General features: G+C 44.5%; 1 protein-coding gene across 1 annotated transcript in view; it reads left to right on the top strand.

The window, feature by feature from the left end:
* The first annotated feature begins 211 nt into the window (after positions 1–211).
* Positions 212–19,782, top strand: part of RAB2A (RAB2A, member RAS oncogene family) — a 68,461-nt gene continuing 48,890 nt past the window's right edge. The window contains exons 1-2 of the mRNA XM_075270475.1: positions 212–335; positions 17,508–17,579. Coding sequence (XP_075126576.1) covers positions 290–335; positions 17,508–17,579 — 118 coding nt within the window. The 5' untranslated portion in view covers positions 212–289. The remainder of the gene's footprint in view (positions 336–17,507; positions 17,580–19,782) is intronic.

Raw genomic sequence — 19,782 nt, 5'->3', positions numbered from 1 at the left:
GAAGTTGGGAGGCATGTCTTATGAAGATAATGTTGGGGCCCATGTATGAAGTCTATGCTCTGGGCCCGGCAATGTGCTACTAGCTACGCCCATCGCCATTTTCTCGCCACACACCAGGACATCCGCTCCAATGACCAACACCACTGGAGCCAATGACTACAGGGAGTCCTGGGAGCCCTGGCAGCGCATGCGTGTTCGCTCACGCTTGCGAGGAGTGTCGTGGACGAGCCCGTGATTACGTCAGCGCGGCCGCTAGTAGCAGTGACGAGGAGAGTCAGATCATCCGGACATGGCGTACGCTTATCTCTTCAAATACATTATCATCGGTGATACCGGTAAGGAGCGGCTCGGTTTGTGCAGGCCACGGCGGCTTTGCCGTGCTTTATAGCGCCGCGCTCAGGACGGAGGGGGTTCGGCCACTGTGCTGTGTGCAGGAGGCTGTGCGGGCGGGGCCGGCCGGTCTTCCCATTTCCGCAGTGTTGGAGTAGTTGACGTGGTGGATGCGAGCGGTGCCAGGGCCCGGGCAGCGGATGAGTGTAGGCCCGGGGTCCTGCTGTGTGTCCGGGGTGTGGAGGCCGCTGGCAGACATAGCAGTGTGAGGGGCTGCTGCCCGGGTACCATGGTGCCTGTGCTGGGGAGTATGTGGGTGTACGGGGCGGTACCGGCACCTCCAGCTGTTTACTCCACACCGGCTACATGATGTGTATGCTGGCAGATCTACTACCTCTATGACATCACAACCCAGCAGTATACACATAGAGATCCACTACCTCTATGACATCGCAACCCAGCAGTATACACATAGAGATATACTACCTCTATGACATCACAACGCAGCAGTATACACATAAAGACCTGCTACCTCTGTGACATCACAACGCAGCAGTATACACATAAAGACCTGCTACCTCTGTGACATCACAACGCAGCCGTATACACATAGAGATCCACTACCTCTGTGACATCACAGCCCAGCAGTATACACATAGAGATCTACTACTTCTATGACATCACAGCCCAGCAGTATACACAGAGATCTACTACTTCTATGACATCACAACCCAGCAGTATACACATAGAGATCTACTACTTCTATGACATCACAGCCCAGCAGTATACACATAGAGATCTACTACTTCTATGACATCACAGCCCAGCAGTATACACATAGAGATCTACTACTTCTATGACATCACAACCCAGCAGTATATGTACACATAGAGGTCCATTACCTCTGTGACATCACAACCTAGTAGTATGCACATAGAGATCCACTACTTCTATGACCTCATAACCCAGAAGTATACACATAGAGATCCACTATCTCTGACTTCACAACCCAGCAGTACACACACAAAGCTCAACTACCTCTGACATCATAACCCAGCAATACACACATTCAGCTCTGACATCATATTTCAGCAAAGTATGCATAACCTCTGTGACATCGTAACCAGGCAATACATACATAAAGATCTATGACATCATATCCCAGCAGAATACACATAAAGGTTGCTGATTTCATAACCAGGCAATAAACATATAAAGATCTACTTTGTCTATGGCATCCTACCCCCACAGTACAAAATAAAATCTACTGCCTCTATGGCAACCCAGCACTAGATACGTAGAGATATATGGCCTCTATGACATCATGTCTCAGCATTAGACTGTAGGTTCTCTATGACATAATTGTGGGGGTGTCCAAGATCATTGTTTACTTCTACAAGGCCTAGTATAGCTCTATATGTATTGTTGTATTTCTTCCCACCACCTGCCTTCTGCTGTCCTCAGTGAAGTACAATCTCCCACCCTCCTGTGCCCATGTGGAACTATGGTGGTAATATATCTGCGGCCTAGTCAGCACTCTGGGCAAAGGGAATCCCCCAGATTAAGGACAGAAAGCTCTATTACAAAGTTTACTTTCAATTGTATTGCCTTGCAGAATGCTAAAAAAAATAAATGTCTAGCTCCTCTAAAGACTAAAAATAGCCGTCAGCTGAAGACGTCCTCGCCATCTTCCATATATGTGTGCTCGGCTCAGTGTGTATGTGTTCTCAGTGAGCTCTTTTCAGACACCCCACTTCAGAAAAAAAGATTTGGGCATTTTGGAATGGACAGCTTGAGGCTACCCGCACACGACCGAGACTCTGTGGCCCCATGCATGTCTTTCAGTGAGCCTGTGTATCAGTACAGACCGGTAAGACTTGTCCTGAGTTTTGCCCTGGGCTCACTGGCCAGTGTGTATGTGGCCATACTGATGAGTGGGTCACTGTGATAGCTATGAAAAAAATGACCCTATGCCTGGAGCCTGATTCTTTTTTTACCTCAACTGCTGATAGGGGAATGTTGGTAAGCCCCCCCATACATGGTAGATGGTCAGATAGACCCTCAGTGGGTTTGATCTGTTATTGTAATGTATATAGGGTAGAATCTGAAATTTCAGGTGTATTTTGCCTTTTATTCTCAATACTTGGCACAGTGAGATACACCCAGCAGTCTGGTGGGGTCAGAGCACTGCAGAAGTGTATTAGCATGTGACATGGAGTGAACCTAAAAATAGCAGCTTTGCAGGGTCATGTTGTTTTTCTTGGGTGGCGGGGGTTGTCACTGGTAGCTACTGTATTTTCTCCATGCCACTCACTGCATCTCAGCTAAAGCAACTCTACAGGGTAAGGATACCAACACGCAGCTCCTCATGGCATAGCTTCCTGGATTTGCATGATGTGGGAGAAGTGACGTTTTCCAGGATTTAGATATTCATGGCCCATTCTTAGGATAGATCATGGATATGCAATTGGTCAAGGTCTAAAACATACAGTCCTATGAAAAAGTTTGGGCACCCCTATTAATCTTAATCATTTTTAGTTCTAAATATTTTGGTGTTTGCAACAGCCATTTCAGTTTGATATATCTAATAACTGATGGACACAGTAATATTTCAGGATTGAAATGAGGTTTATTGTACTAACAGAAAATGCGCAATATGCATTAAACCAAAATTTGACCGGTGCAAAAATATGGGCACCTCAACAGAAAAGTGACATTAATATTTAGTACATCCTCCTTTTGCAAAGATAACAGCCTCTAGTCGCTTCCTGTAGCTTTTAATCAGTTCCTGGATAAAGGTATTTTGGACCATTTCTTTCTACAAAACAATTCAAGTTCAGTTAAGTTTGATGGTCGCCGAACATGGACAGCCCGCTCTCAAATGATCTGAAAACAAAGATTGTTCAACATAGTTGTTCAGGGGAAGGATACAAAACGTTGTCTCAGAGATTTAACCTGTCAGTTTCCACTGTGAGGAACATAGTAAGGAAATGGAAGACCACAGGGACAGTTCTTGTTAAGCCCAGAAGTGGCAGGCCAAGAAAAATATCAGAAAGGCAGAGAAGAAGAATGGTGAGAACAGTCAAGGACAATCCACAGACCACCTCCAAAGAGCTGCAGCATCATCTTGCTGCAGATGGTGTCACTGTGCATCGGTCAACTATACAGCGCACTTTGCACAAATAGAAGCTGTATGGGAGAGTGATGTGAAAGAAGCCGTTTCTGCAAGTACGCCACAAAAAGAGTTGCCTGAGGTATGAAAAAGCACATTTGGACAAGGCAGCTTCATTTTGGAAACAAAAATTGAGTTGTTTGGTTATAAAAAAAGGCGTTATGCATGGCGTCCAAAAAGAAACAGCATTCCAAGAAAAACACATGCTACCCACTGTAAAATTTGGTGGAGGTTCCATCATGCTTTGGGGCTGTGTGGCCAATGCCGGCATCGGGAATCTTGTTAAAGTTGAGAGTCGCATGGATTCCACTCACTATCAGCAGATTCTTGAGAATAATGTTCAAGAATCAGTGACGAAGTTGAAGTTACGCCGGGGATGGATATTTCAGCAAGACAATGATCCAAAACACCGCTCCAAATCCTCAGGCATTCATGCAGAGGAACAATTACAATGTTCTGGAATGGCCATCCCAGTCCCCAGACCTGAATATCATTGAACATCTGTGGGATGATTTGAAGCGGGCTGTCCATGCTCGGCGACCATCTAACTTAACTGAACTTGAATTGTTTGTCCAAAATACCTTTATCCAGGATCCAGGAACTGATTAAAAGCTACAGGAAGCGACTAGAGGCTGTTATCTTTGCAAAAGGAGGATCTACTAAATATTAATGTCACTTTTCTGTTGAGGTGCCCATACTTTTGCACCGGTCAAATTTTGGTTTAATGCATATTGCACATTTTCTGTTAGTACAATAAACCTCATTTCAATCCTGAAATATTACTGTGTCCATCAGTTATTAGATATATCAAACTGAAATGGCTGCGGCAAACACCAAAATATTTAGAACTAAAAATGATTAAGATTAATAGGGGTGCCCAAACTTTTTCATAGGACTGTAGGATCCCCACAGGTCAGCAGTTTGAAGACGACACAGTGCTTCGGCCTCTTCCCTGTACTGATGATGTCATGTTTATTGGTCACATGGTCTCCCATACAAGTGAATGATGCTGAGCCGCAATATAAACCAAAACCACTACCAAAAAATATATACATATATATATATATATATATATATATATATATACACGGGCACTGTGCTTGGTATTAGTTGAAGAGGCTATGGGTGCATTGGGTCATCAGTATGTGAGCAGCTGGTTGGAAAAGCCACAGCGTTCACTAGTCAACCCCACCTATCCCAAGGATAGGTCATCAGTAGAAAAGTCCTTAAAGGGATCCTATCATTGTCTGTAGTGATTTTTAACCAAGCATACATTTGCATAGCTTTAGAAAGGCTATTCCAGACTTACCTTTTGTCTAGTAATCCTCCCAGCCATTTTTGAATTAGCCCGCTTTATTGATATGCTCAGTGAACTTATTCAGTGCACCTTGCTGGCTAATTAGCATATCAATAAACACGGTTCAATTCAAAAACGGCCCGGAGGATTACTAAATAAAAGGTATGTCTGAATAGCCTTTCTAAAGTTATGCAAATATATGCTTAGTTAAAAATCGCTAGAGCCAATGATAGACTCCCTTTAAAATGGCCCCTAGATGGACAGGACACATCACCGCTCCCATTCACCTTTTTGGAAGCGTCGAGGGATAGCTGGGTGCTATTTGCTATCTCCAAAAATCTAAATCGCGCTTCTTTGAAATGGTGAATTAATTGAAATAATGATTTTCCCAACCCAACCCCCAGGCCTTTACAGGTTTTTATTCATTGTGGTCCAGTCTCAGGCGTGACGCAGTATAAATGGAGCTCCCGTTTTTTAGTGCAGTTTGGTGAGATGGAAATGGTGTGTCCTCTTCATCCATGTGGATCATGTTGTTGTGCAGTAATCCAGATACAAGTGATGTGCTCAGTAAATGCCTTGGTCGGAGTGGAAGTAATGTCAGCTCATCCTATTAATAGTATACATTATGTGGCAGTAAGTATAGAGGAAGATTAGTCAGCAATTGGGCAGTGTCCCGTGGGGACGGAATACCAATCCTATACTTTCTTACCCTTTATATAATATATTGTCTGACACTCTATAGTCTCCTCTGTACGGAGTCTCGTTGGGTTTCCTACGGACGTCTAGAGATGTTGTTGCTGGGCCTTTGTGGTCTGGCTGGTTTCTTCATTTTATAGGATTTTGGCAGTCGTTTTGATGGCTCTTTCCTGACTTGACCGTATCCACAGTCCACAATCTCTTGGTTAGAGTACACAATTTTTAGATTTTCTTGCAGTTAACCCCAGTATTCTACCCCATGTTACTTTTTAGGGCCCCATTCACATAAGAAAAAAATTGGCTGAACCTGCTGCTTTTGGAGGAACAAGAAGACTTTCATATGTATTGGGACTTACTGTCTCTCCACAAACAGAAGCGAGAATGATTGTACATGTTACATTTCACTCCTATAGTTCTCTGGAGAGATAAGTTACCACTAGGGGTGTCTGGCTGCGGCTTACACCCCTTTGGTTATATTTGAATGATGGGTTAAATCCAGTGGTCAGGAGCATGGGTAGGGAACCTTCGGCTCTCCAGCTGCTGTGAAACTACAACTCCCAACATGCTCCATTCACTTCCATGGGAGTTCCAAGAACAGCAGAGCAAGTATGCATGCTGGGAGTTGTAGTTTTGCAGCTGGAGAGCTGTACGTTCCCTACCCCTGGTCTGGAGGAATAGCTGTTAGTCAAGTAATCACCTGGTGCGCACAGAGTTGGCGTCAGCAGCCGAGTGGGTCCCTGGCACTTGCCCAGGTTTGCTGACTGCGACCTCTAGAGGACCCATGAGGTCATGACCTCAGGGGGGCTCGAAGTGCCCTTGCTGTAATTTTTTTTCATAGGATATTACTTGCTGGATTAACTCCAGCAGGTAACCGGCCCCATTTACTTACTGATCCTTGCTCCTACCCATAGCTGCCTCCACCTTTCCTTCAGTCCACAAACAATCCCGTGTGTCTCATATGATGTTTTTGGTGCTGAACAGGCCTGGAAGGCTGAAAGGGAAGTGAAGGCAGCGGTGGACTGATAAGTAAGTGCACGGGCCACAGCAAGAGTATTTGTTGGGCAAACCTAGTGAGATACGTCTTGCGAGGATCGCCTGCTGTTCTCGTTCAGACCAAAGATGACCAAATCAAAACTGCTATTATTATACCATGGATTAATTTCAGACCCCAGAGTACAATGAGCGGAAGCCCAAGCAGAGGTGATCAAACAAAAAAAAACAAAAATGTTACTCACCTCTCCTGGGCTCCGTTGTCTCCCAGCTGTTTTCAGGCCTATTTAATTACTTCATGTAGGTTAAGCCAGCGTCACAACATACAATGTCACCAGCCTAACCCACATCTGTCACCTCATTGACAAGGCCCGAAGACAGCAGGGAGTCGCACTGGAGCGCACAAGAGTTGTATAAAGGGTGCATTCACACTGAGTATACGCTCACTGATTCTGAACGTGTAACTCATTCCGAATCAGCGGCGTTAAAACAGATCCCATTGCTTTCTATGGGATCCGGCATACGTGCGCTCCCCATAGAAATCAATGGGAGGCTTTTTTCCCCTATTTCTTTCAATGTGATACGCGCGTATGCCAGCACCCATAGAAAGCAATGGGATCTGTTTTAACACCGCTGATTCGGAACGAGTTACATGTTCAGAATCAGTGAGCGTATACTCAGTATGAATGCACCCTAACATTGTTTAGTCACCTCCCCTAGGTCTCAGATCAATATATTCTGGGGTCTAAAAAGACCCCAGAGTATAATATATCGTGGAAGCTAAACCCCTAAAATTTCAAGATCTGCCAAGCCCAGGATTTTTGCAGTATTTGCAATGAGCACTGTAGGGGCCACTATGGTACATTATTCTATGTGCAGGGGCTGCTATGAGGCATAATACAGATGAAAGCGATCATTGAGCTGTTAAACGGATCAGGCCTCATTCACATAGTAGAATCTGGCGCTGATTTTGTGGCGGATTTGGCCTCCTAATCGGCGGCAGATTCTTCCCTCATTCTGCCTCCAGTTGAAAACTATTGGCGCAGGGTGCTGAAAAGGCGCCCTGCTCGATCCGGCTGTGGATTCTGCAGCTGATTAAAACATGTTCTATCTACTTGTATGTAGTGGTCTGTATTACGGTCTAGTCGGTCCACCTCAGCAAAAAACAACCAACTTCAGGTTTATTTAGTTTTTTTGCTGTGGCTTTCATGAGTTGCGCCAAAAAGGCCCCACTGAAGTTCTGTCGCCCAAGGGCCCACACAAACCTTGAGCGGCCCTGGGCACCTATTACAAGTATGGACATGCATTATCTGAATGCCACCCAACATTTCAATGAGGCTGTCCTGATGCTACCCCTGCCTATCAAGATGTTCAGTCCTTTGTTCTTACCGGAGATAAGCGACCTCCATAGGAGGCTGAGCATGTCTTATTTCACTTGCGTGCTATAGCAAATAGATGTATATGAGGTGTAATGTCTTCTGGCCAAATTGTATTGGTAAGGTATACAGGAAGCAGAGATAAAGAAATGTGGGGCTGGTATAGCTGCCCTGTCTTAACCTGACAATAGATTTCTTTTCTTTCTTGACGTTCTTCTATAGTGGTAGCACAGGATGTCCTCATAGATATTTGTATATACATTTTAGTGGTCAGTATACCTCAGAGCTGTACCGTATTTTCCGGACTATAAGGCACACATAAAATACTTCGATTTCCTCAGAAATCGAAAGTGCGCCTTATAGTCCGGTGCGCCTTATATAAGGCTTGAAGCGGCGGCACGCGAGGAGTTAAGCGGCGGCCGCCGGCAAAGTCTCCATGCCGCTTCCATACATTGCAATGGGAGCGTGCTATTCAAATAGTATTCGTTCATCTCTAACTATTTGAATAGCGCGCTCTCATTGTAATGTATGGAAGCGGCATGCAGACTTTGCCGGCGGCCGCTGCTTAAAGAGATTCTACTAGAGATGAGCGAGTACTGTTCGGATCAGCCGATCCGAACAGTACTCGCTCAACTCTAGATTCTACCATTAAAAGAACCTCTTCCCCCTAACCACGTCGGAATAGCCTTAAAAGACTATTCGTCTCTTACCTTTCCCATAGCCAGCGCCGCCTTCTCCCTGAGCTGTGTTCGCGCCTTCCGTGTCGTCTTCTTTGGGCCTCATGGATGACGCATGCGCAGTCGGCTCTGGCTGCGAGAGCCTGTTAGAGCCGACTGCGCATGCGTCATCCATGAGGCCCAAAGAAGACAGAGACGGAGCTGCGGAAGAAGGCGGCGCTGGCTATGGTAAAAAGGTAAGGAGATTATTCCGACGTGATCAAGAAGGAAGTTCTTTTAAAGGTAGAATCCCTTTAACTCCTCGTGTGCCGAGCGCTTCCATTCATTTCAATGGAAGCGTGCCATTGAAATGAATAGAAGCGGCTGGCACGCGGGGGGTTAAGCGGCCGCCGGCAAAGTCTGCCGGCCGCCGCTTTCAATCATATAAGGTGCACCGGAACGCGCTGCGCCTTGTAGTCCGGTGCGCCTTATATATGGACCTAGGCAGGACTATAAGGCGCTCATGGGTAATGCGCCTTATAGTCCAGTGCGCCTTATAGTCCGCAAAATACGGTAGATATTTAGTACTAGGTGGCAAAAAGTGGACAAAAGACATAGTTCTACTCAACTCTGTGGCCCAACTTCCTGCTGTCTTCTGTGGTTCTGGCTGATATCAGGGACCACTTATTGGGCCTCAGTGTTATGTGGTGTTGTGATGTTTACGTTTCTGCTTCATAACGGCACGTCACTGAGTCCCAATCATTGGTCCCTGACATCAGCCAGAACTACAGAAGACAGCAGGGTGTCGCACTGGAGAGGTGAGGGAACCTTAAGCAGTCAGAAGTAGATACTAGCACATAGAAGACTTGTCTTAGGGTGAATTCACACTGAGTAAACGCTAGCTTATTCTGAACGTAAAACACGTTCAGAATAAGCGGCGTATAAAGCAGTTCCATTCATTTCTATGGGAGCGGGGATACGAGCGCTCCCCATAGAAATGAATGGGCTGCTTCTTTCACTCCGTGCAGTCCCATTGAAGTGAATGGGGAGTGCCGGCGTGTACGCTCCGGCATGAGCAGAGCTTGCCGTATACGCCGGCACTCCCCATTCACTTCAATGGGACTGCACGGAGTGAAAGAAGCAGCCCATTCATTTCTATGGGGAGCGCTCGTATCCCCGCTCCCATAGAAATGAATGGAGCTGCTTTAGACGCCGCTTATTCTGAACGTGTTTTACCTTCAGAATAAGCTAGCGTTTACTCAGTGTGAATGCACCCTTACATTGCAGGGATTTTCAGAATGTTTAGTCCCTTGCACAGAGCAACAGTTTGAAGGTGTCGGGAGAATCATCTCCTCCCATCTGCATTCACAGTTTGAAAAGGCCAGCCCCTCCCCCGTCCACTCAGTGTGATCTGTCTTGCATCTATGGAGCAGAAATTAGCTTAGCAACAGGGAGACTTAACTAGAAGAGTGCCACCTAATGGCAGGATCTTTAGGAAGGTTTTCCAGGCAAAAAGCAGCAATATATTTAAATAAAGTAGATTACATTTTGGTCCAGAATCACCTGCTCTACTAAATAAAACTACATTATCTGAAAAGTTAATGATCGTTTAACCATTTGAATTGCAAAGGTCGGTTTTCAGGGTGAAACCTGCAATAAATCTTAATCCAGGGTCACCTTTTCATACAGCTGTAGGGAGTAATAATCCCTAACAAAACAAAGTAGTGACAATAACATACATATGTAAGTTTCGGGAGGAGGGGGGGCACTTTGGTCTTCCCTTTCAGCAAATATGGTTTAGACGTATTGAACAATTGTTTGTATTATCAGAAACGGGCCTTTGTGGTCACATGTCCAGTTACTGTGAGTGACTATGGCTGGCCAAAATCAAAGACTAAGTTGCTAGCGATGAAGATTTCACACCACACAAGAATTGGTATAAGAGCTTCTCTCGTAGCCTCCGCAGTGCACACAGAGACGTTTTATCCACATGTGCAGGTTTTTAAAATCCAGATACAGGAAGTAAACAACAGCAAGCTCTATCATGAGTCTGATTAGTAAGTCGGGGTATCCGCCTCCTGTGATGTCACTTCCTGTGATGTACCAGGCCCTCCCATGCTCTCATGGGAAACCCTGTAGAATCTCCTTGTGTCCACATGGTCAGGTCTACATGAGAGCACAGACACCTTTTATGATGTCTGATACGCTGTCAAAAGCTTATAATACTCAGGAATGTTTTTGTAGTTTCAATCTTCATAATCCCATACATGTATTACAGTGTATACATATGGGCATAATCTTTGGTTTAGCTCTGAACTCCATCCACAGCTAGCCACTAGGTGTGTGAGGGGCTGGGGGTCAATTGAATTTTATCTGTCCATGCTTTATGACAGTGATTGCTTAGAGATGTCCTCTGGAATTGTCTATTCATTGACCTGGTCTATTGTATTGGCACTTTGAAATGTTTAACCACTTTGGCCCCAACACCTACATGTCCATTGTCTCCAGCCAAAAGGAGACACCTCAAATCAGCTGGAGTGGGACTATTGTCTCCCCAGACAACAATGGATTACAAGATGCCAGCATGGACATATGATTTTAGTTTCAACCTGGGACAAAAAGGCATATTATAGCTATATCCAGATATTGCTGGCATTGTCTTGTCACGTAATATCATATTCAGCTTGAAACATAACTAGTTATACTGCAATGTTTTTGTGATCATATATTTACAACCGTCACACTGTGTTAATGTTCTAGTGTCTTTATTTAATATGACCACTATTTGCAATGTGTAATATTTTGGAGCCGTCTCTAGCTTTTTCTTACCCCCTCTAGTTGTGAATAGTTTGAGTCGGGTGTTACCAGACGGTCGGTGTGCGAGCGGCTAAAGTGGAATTACAGGCTTGTTTACATATAATCCTGTCCTTCCATTATATGCCAGGAGCCAGATTTGCACTTCAAGGCTTTCTCACAAAGGAGATTCATTACCTGTCTACAGGATAAGTTCACTCCGTCCACATTAACGCAGATTTACTAGTGCCGTCTAAAAGTAAGATCGTGCACGTGTAAAAGAGACGCCCTTGAATTGCACCAGATTTATCAAAACCTCTATTATAGAATAAGTCCGGCGCACTCACTGTCTAGACTAACATTACACCTGTTAGGGGACATTCACACTACCATTATACATTTTGTACAATGAGAGCAGCAGTGATGGAGCCCTCTCTGTCTGTTCTTTCTCATTGACTCTAATATAAAAAACACGACAGAAGCTTTCTTCCATCATGTTTGTATACCTTTGTAACGGAAGAAAAAGTCACGCATGCAAGAGTTTTTCTCCCTATGAAATAACTTTCCATCATGGGGTTTTTTTTTTTTTTCTTTACATTAAAGTAAATGCAAAGGTACAGGAATTTGAAGCTGATTTTTCCACTTGTTCAAATTCCATGACAAAATCTGTACCCGCCAAGTGATATTTTCTACTTCCCATTCTCTGCCTGAAGATGGAGTATGATGTTTATTTTTCTGCTAGCTGAAAAAAATCTGCTTGAGGAAAAAAGCATCTGACTCCTATTGAAATGAATATAGTCTGAATTTGGAGCTGATTTTGATGCAGAATGTGTCAAAGTTTTGGCCCTTTTGGCACACAGCGTCACAGTTAAATCCAAACCATTTTACCGATAAACTTCATCCCTTGTCTAGGGAGGAACAGAGAGCGCCTAAGCCATAAAAAAGGGGGAGAATAAGCTGCTGATAGACATCTCTAAGGGTGCATTCACACTGAGTAAACGCACGTGTATTTTTGCAAAATACACGTGTAAAAATAAGACTCCCATTGACTTCAATGACATTTTACAGGCGTATTTTTTACACGTGTAAAAAATATCATTGAAGTCAATGGGAGTCTTATTTTTACACTTGTATTTTGCAAAAATAAACGCGCGTTTACTCAGTGTGAAATGCATCCTAAGGGCTAGTTCACACAGGGCAAGTTGTCAGCGGATTTTGACACGGAATCCGCCTCCAAATCTGTTGCTCCCATTGACTTCAGTGGGAGCCGCTCAATGCTTTTTTCCACTAGCTTGTAGCGGGAAAAAAAGAAGCAAGCTGCCCTGTTTTGCCATGGATTCTGCGGCTGATTCGGCCACGGCGCAACTCTCCGGCCCATTGATTTGGCCCTAATCCATCGCGGAATGCCACGACAGATTGTGTACACACGTAACCCCATGTGAACTAGCCCTAATGGTGGGTCTATCTCCTGTGAGAACAAAGGATCAGGCATGCTGAAATTTAACATGTCCAATCTTTTATTTCCCTTCTCCCCTCCATTACAAATTAAATGTAGGTTTGCAGCAAATTTTCTCCTGTACACAAACTCTTAAAAAAAAAAAAAAAAAAAAAAAAGTAATTTTGCAGAAACCAAGCATTTGGCTAAGTTAGGGATAATTCTTACATCAAAAATGGACTCCCAGCTAACACCCTCGCCCCCCTCCAGTCCACCTTAAACTGCGCTGCTCATTTAATTCACCTCACCTCCCGATCTTCATCGGCTGCTCCCCTCTGCCAGTCCCTCCACTTGCTACCCATAGCCCAGCGAATTGAGTTCAAGCTAGTAACACTAACATACAAAGCCATCCACAACCTGTCCCCTCCATATATCTCCAACCTAATCTCCCGCTACCTGCCCACAAATAACCTCAGATCCTCTAATGACCTCCTACTCCGCTCTGCTCTCATCCGCTCCTCACACAACCGTCTCCAAGATTTCCCCCGTGCATCCCCCATACTCTGAAACTCCTTACCACGACACATAAGTCTGATCCGCACAATCACAGGCTTCAAGAAGGCCCTGAAGACTCACCTATTCAGGAAGGCCTACAACCTCCAATAACACTATCACCGCACTGACATCTGTACCGTCTCCCCCTCTCCTTCTGTCTCTACCCCCTTCCCTCATAGATTATAAGCCCTCATGGGCAGGGCCCTCTACCCCACTGTGCCAGTCGATCACTGTTAGCATGATATGTACCTGTATATTCTGTGTATTGTATGTAACCCCCAAATGTAAAGCACCATGGAATTAATGGTGCTATATACCGTATTTTTCGGACTATAAGACGCACCGGACCATAAGACGCACTAAAGTTTTAGAGGAGGAAAATAGGGAAAAAAAAAATTAAGGAAAAAAAATTGGTGAAATATTTAATAATATAATAATATAATATTTCACCAATGTAAATAGAACCGGGGGCTTTCGGACACAGGGATACCAAATGTGTATGTGTTTCACAGTAATGTTTTTGTTTTATATGTATTGTAGGGATATGGGGGTGATTTGAACATTATCTATCTAATCTATCCTATCTATCTATCTATCTATCTCCTATCTGTCTGTCTGTCTATCTATCTATCTAATCTCATCCATGGATGGAAAGAGACACCCTGCAGTGAAGCTATGTAAGAAGAGAAAAAGGGGCGGGCCAGACGGGTGAAGGAGGTGTGGTTTTCTAAGCAAACTTGAAAACACACCTCTTTCACCCGTCTGGCTCGTCCCTCCTTCACTGCCTCTCACATCTTGCTCCGGCAATGAAGCCACACAGACAGGGAAGTAGGGGCGGGCCAGACGTGTGAAGGAGGCGTGGTTTCAAGCTTGCCGAGAAAACCACGCCTCCTCCTCCCGTTTGGCCCGCCCCTCCTTCCCTGTCTGTGTGGCATCATTGCCGGAGCCAGATCTGAGAGGCAGTGAAGGAGGGACGAGCCAGACGGGAGAAGGAGGCGTGGTTTTCTCGGCAAGCTTGAAACCACGCTTCCTTCACCTGTCTGGCTCGCCCCTACTTCCCTGCCTCTCATATCTCGCTCCTGCAAACACGCGACACAGACAGGGAAGGAGGGGCAGAGCAGGCAGGCACCGTGCTGCTCTCCGTGCTGCTCCTCATAGACAGGACACAGACGCTGCACACGCTGCATTCGGACTATAAGACGCACACACATTTTCCTCCCATATTGGGAGGAAAAAAAGTGCGTCTTATAGTCCGAAAAATACGGTAAATAAACAATAATAATAATAAAATAATAATGTGCCTAACCAGACTCCTCCTCGTAGCCTGTCTGCTGGCAATGGCAGGTTCTTCTCTCTTGTCAACCTGTGCAGTTGGCAGGAGGAGACAAACCTGCGTCGGATGTATCAGAGTGCTGCTCCTGGAACCAGTTTGCTGAATTTTTTTAGTTTGTTTTGACACAAAACAAGAAAATAGAGATAAAAATCATCAATAGGCTTGAAACAACGCAGGTTCTGGCCGTATCGTCTATCCTTCTGTAGCACTCTGTGTAGTGTCATTTTTCAGTGTTCTTAAAGGGATTCTATCATTAAAATGCAATTTTGTCTGGGTAACCTGTAGGAATAGCTTTAACGAAAGCTATTCTTCTACCTTTAGATGTCTTCTCCGCACTGCTGTTCAGTATAAATCCTGGTTTTTGTCGGTATGCAAAAGAGTTCTCTTGCAGCACTCGAGGCGTCCCCAATGCTGCGAGAGAACTCTCCAGCGCCGCCTTCATCTTCTGCGGGAACGGCCTTTCTTCGTGTATTCTTCCAGCACTGGCTTCAAATTTCTTGGCCTTGGGCAGAGCTGACTGCATATGCCTGCCGGCCACAAGAAAATGTCCGCTTACACAGTACTGTAAGCGGCCATTTTCTCGTGGCTGGCAGACAAGCGCAGTCAGCATCAATCATATCTTGTCACTGGTTACTGTAGATAGCAAAGACAAATTTTTAACACACACACAGAATGTGTCCATAGAAATGATGTGTATAGGAATGTACTTGTGAGCACACATAGCAAGATGCTGCAGAACCGTAGCTACCTATTCAGACACTATACACAAGAGCCTGCCTTCAATGGGTTTTGTGCATTTTGCGTTTGAAACATTGTTGGATTTACTAACCCACTGACTCTGCAGTGAAACTGTTTCTTCTTTTTTTTTTTTTAATCAGACATGCAGGACTTTGCATCCGGTTAAAAAAAAATTAGTTTTGAATGATTAAAATGCTGATGCTGCTTATTTAGTGGCTGTGAAACAGTCTGAGGGTCCTTTGGGTCAATGGCCAGTGAATTTCATCTGTTTGTAGAAACGGTTTGTTAAAAACTGATGTCAGACGGATGAGCCCGGCCACCACATATGGACAAACTGATATGGGATGGATACAAAACACCTGTTAAAAACGGAGCGATTTGTCTGTTTTTTTTTTTTACAGCCAGTAAACTGACTTGGTCATGTGAGTTTAACTCCTGAAGATTAGAAACTTTTTTGGCAGGGAGTTGTGGAAAGCGTAGACGGGACTGAGCTACGTTGTTTATGCCACTCTCATGGAAGTGAATGTGAGTTCCGATGGCGTTCATAAATCGGCCCCTCTGTGTATATGTTACACACATGCTGGTTACGTAACCACCTTTCCTCCAGATGGGCTCATGTGACTTGTCATACTGCCGATATTCTGAGAACACAATCCCTGACTAAACAGTTTCTGAAATAGAAAGCATCTAAGATTTCCGCCATGAACTAAACAACAAGATCTCCTCCAGCTTTACTGCGGCTTTTTAGTATTGTTAGGAATCACAAGTAGGAATTTGATGTTGGTTTGGGGGCGGAATCCACATCCGAATCAGTGGCAGATTCGACTCAGATTCCTCCTCCCATTGTTTTCAGCAGAAGGGAGAGATCAAAAAATCCATGATGGAGTGCTGATGCTGTAAATCGGCGTTCTGCCATGGGTAGCTGGCGGACGGAAAATGAAGCGCAATTCCTCCAGCCACTTAGGGTATGTTTACATGGAGGAAGTGGATGCTGATATTGGGGTGGATTCCTCCTCAAAATTCTGACCTAATTCCACTTTGAATCTTCCTCCCATTGTTTTCAATAGGAGGTAGAGATCGAAACAGAATTCTAGAAGGATGTTTGTCTTCCTTGATATTGGCAAGGATTCTGCACTCGCTTGATCGACCCCATTCACGCTGCAATGGTCAGCCAAAGGACCAGAGCATGAAACAAAATCTGAGGCAGAAGTCCACCTCAATTCCTCTTCAGCCCTCTGAATGAGCTCTTACACTTCATCCACTAGTAACACGTGGGGTATAAGGGTGCAGGTGGTTGGCATACAAACCTCACAATGGCCCCATTACCAAATACAACTAAGGCTAGATTCACATTTGCGTTTGGGTATCCAAATAAGAGCGTTTACCTTAGGAAACCCGCGGACCTCATAAACTATAATGGGGTCCGTGTGATTTCTGCATGAAAAATGCAGACAGAAAAATGCTTCTTGCAGGATTCGAACTCAGAACTCCAGCGCTGCAAGGCTACAGTGCTAACCACTGAGCCACCATGTTGCCCCTTGGTATACAGGCATTTGAAGAATACCCCACAGGCTCCCATACTATGTAATAGAGCAGTGAATGGTATAAGAAATGTAAGGGTCTGCAGATACCGGGCACCACAAGTCGTTGCTAGTGAGCTACACGAGACCATATGACGAGAATTCACTTATAACTAAGGCCACAACCATATCTGCCAGCAGAATCCAGTATCCTGTGTCTGGCGCCAGCTAATAAGACTGCATGTCTGGTCCTAGACCATATGTTGTGTCAAGATTAATATTGATGTATAGAAAGCAATATGCCGACAACATTACTGAGTTGTTATAGGGACAGTCCTAGAACAAATGGAGCAGTATCAGATCAGTATTGTAGAATGACATTGACACGGCCATGATGAGTGTGCCCAATATAGTTAGGATGGCATAAACTACCGTACACTGAAGTACATGAGCCACTGTCTTTGACCTCAGTTCTCTTTAGCCATCCCGTGTAGATCTTAGGACTGATAGTTTGGGTCCCTGCTGCTTCATTGCTTTAATACTGTACATGTATATGCATTAAGCTGTATAAATGTGAATAATAAAAATTTCCCATTTTTTTTTGTCTTGGTTGCAGGTGTTGGTAAATCATGCCTACTATTGCAGTTCACAGACAAAAGGTTCCAGCCAGTTCACGACCTGACAATTGGTAAGTTGATGGCAAAGAAATGGTCCTGTATAAGGGTTTGTGCGGATAGAAGATATGCATGGCTGACACCAGCTACATTTTCATACAAGATTTCTTTTTCTGGCGCTAAAAAGACTATCTCTGTATTGCCAACAGAGATCTGTACAACGCTTCTCACTGGAGTATGGATGGACAAGCCCTTATCTAATGCAAGGGGTTACGTCAAACAGTTATATTTGGGGTATTGTAATACTTAAAGGGGTTGTGCCCATATGGACATTTCTTCCCTACCCACTAGAAAGGGTATAAGTATACGATCTCTGGGGGTTTCAATGCTGTGTCCCCCAGTCATCACGAGGAAGGGTGACTGAAAGTCCCTCTAAAGCCTCCTTTTGAGTGGAGTGCCAGTGTCCTTGTGTGATCGGCGCTCTATTCACTTTTGTGAACCTGCAAGCACTGGAGATTACAGTCCTGGCAGCACCATAGAACTGAATAGAGCACTGGTCACACAAGTGCACTGGCACTACATTCATAAAGATGTTTGCAGGGGGAATCTCGGTCCACCATCCTCCTGTTCACTGTTGGACCTGGCATTCGGACCTCCAGCTGATTGGACATTTATCCCCTATCCACAGCACAGGGGATAAATGTCCATATTTGCACAATCCCTTTAAAACAGTGATTTTGGTGTCATATGAAAAAGGATACTCTCATATTTCAAATCCCAGATTTTCAGATTGCAGTTCTATCTATATTATCATGCAATACCACTTGAAAATATAGTTGGGATTGAGAGCAGCCGAATATAAGTATGGCGAGCAGAACTGTTATCAACTGATGATATCTGTGGAGATAATACAGATAGAACTGTGACTATCCTCTATCATATGATTCCAAAACTGTTTGAAGGCCCTCCGCCCTTCAGCCTCATATTCCCTGCATTAGAAAAAAAACTCTGTACACCCCTACTCCATTCAGAAGTAATGAGAGAAACAAGGCAACGAATACAGGAGGTATGGAAAATGGATCTCAGCCCAGGATTTCACAGAAAGGACCCAAGATCTGTAATGAAGTATATTGTAAGATGTATTAATATCACAAACTGCCAGAAAAGTCAAAATTGTTTGAAAGTTAAGATTCACTTTAAAGTGTAACTAGTCTTTCTAACAACTTTTGAGACGGACCTCCTCGGATCCCTCTACATTTTGCAGTCGGCGCTCCTCATGGTGGAATACCGATTCAGGTCATCTTCATTCTGCCGCTGCTGGTTGGGCCGAGTGAATGAGACTAATCATCAGGTAGTCGTAGACGCTGTGCTTATTTTTTTTGCGTCCTGCTGTAAGGGCTAGTTCACACGTAAAAACCTCCTGGCTTATTTTGGTCCTGAAAAAAACTGCTTCCTAATTAGGAAGCGGTTTTTTGACCTTGAGGCGTTTTCTGGAGCAGTTTTTGGTAAAAACTGCTTCAGAAAACGACAGGTGGTTTTCCCCTCCCCTAAAGTGAAGGGACTGTAAAAAGAAAAAACGCTAGGCTTTTTTTTGCAAAAAAAAAAAAAACGCTAGGCGTTTTTTGCCTCCCATTCACTTCTATTGCTTTCAACAGGCGGAATCCGCCTGAAGAAAGGTCATGCCGCTTCTTTTTTCTGCTGGCAGTCTCCATAGACCACCATTGCATAGAGGCAGATTTAGAGGCGAAATCTGCTGTCAAAGGGTTAGTTCACATGTAAATAACGTGTGGCTTATTTTGGCATTGGAAAGAAAAGCTTCCTAATTAGCAGAATAACATTGTATGGAGAAGGATTATGACGTGGATTCCACTGTCAAAATGCTTCTCCATGTCCCCGTGTGAACTAGCCCAAAATCTGCCTCATTGCCCGCGTGTGAACTAGCCTTGAGAAGCGACAGATTCTGGGCATAATCTGAATCCAAATCAGCATCAAAGTCCTATGTGTGAACACCCCCTTAATATACGGTAATAATACCTCCATGCCTCTCGCATATCAGTAACCTACTCCGTTATCAGAACAACAGAGAGCTGGATCGCTAAAGCAGTGGTTACCCACAGACACCGGTGCACCCCATAGACTATAAATGCATCTCCTGGGTGTCAAACTGACGGAGAGAAATGTTCTTGATGAAGGACCTTTCTCTGTGATCCCGCTGTATAGAGAGCTGGTGTGTCCACATCTAGAAGACTGTCCACTTCTGAGACCTCACCTGCACAA

This window comes from Leptodactylus fuscus, chromosome 4 (genome assembly GCF_031893055.1).
Source record: "Leptodactylus fuscus isolate aLepFus1 chromosome 4, aLepFus1.hap2, whole genome shotgun sequence".
In the NCBI taxonomy this organism is placed as follows: Eukaryota; Metazoa; Chordata; class Amphibia; order Anura; family Leptodactylidae; genus Leptodactylus; species Leptodactylus fuscus.
The sequence above is the reverse complement of the archived record's forward strand: the minus strand, read 5'-3'. Positions and strand labels throughout refer to the sequence as shown.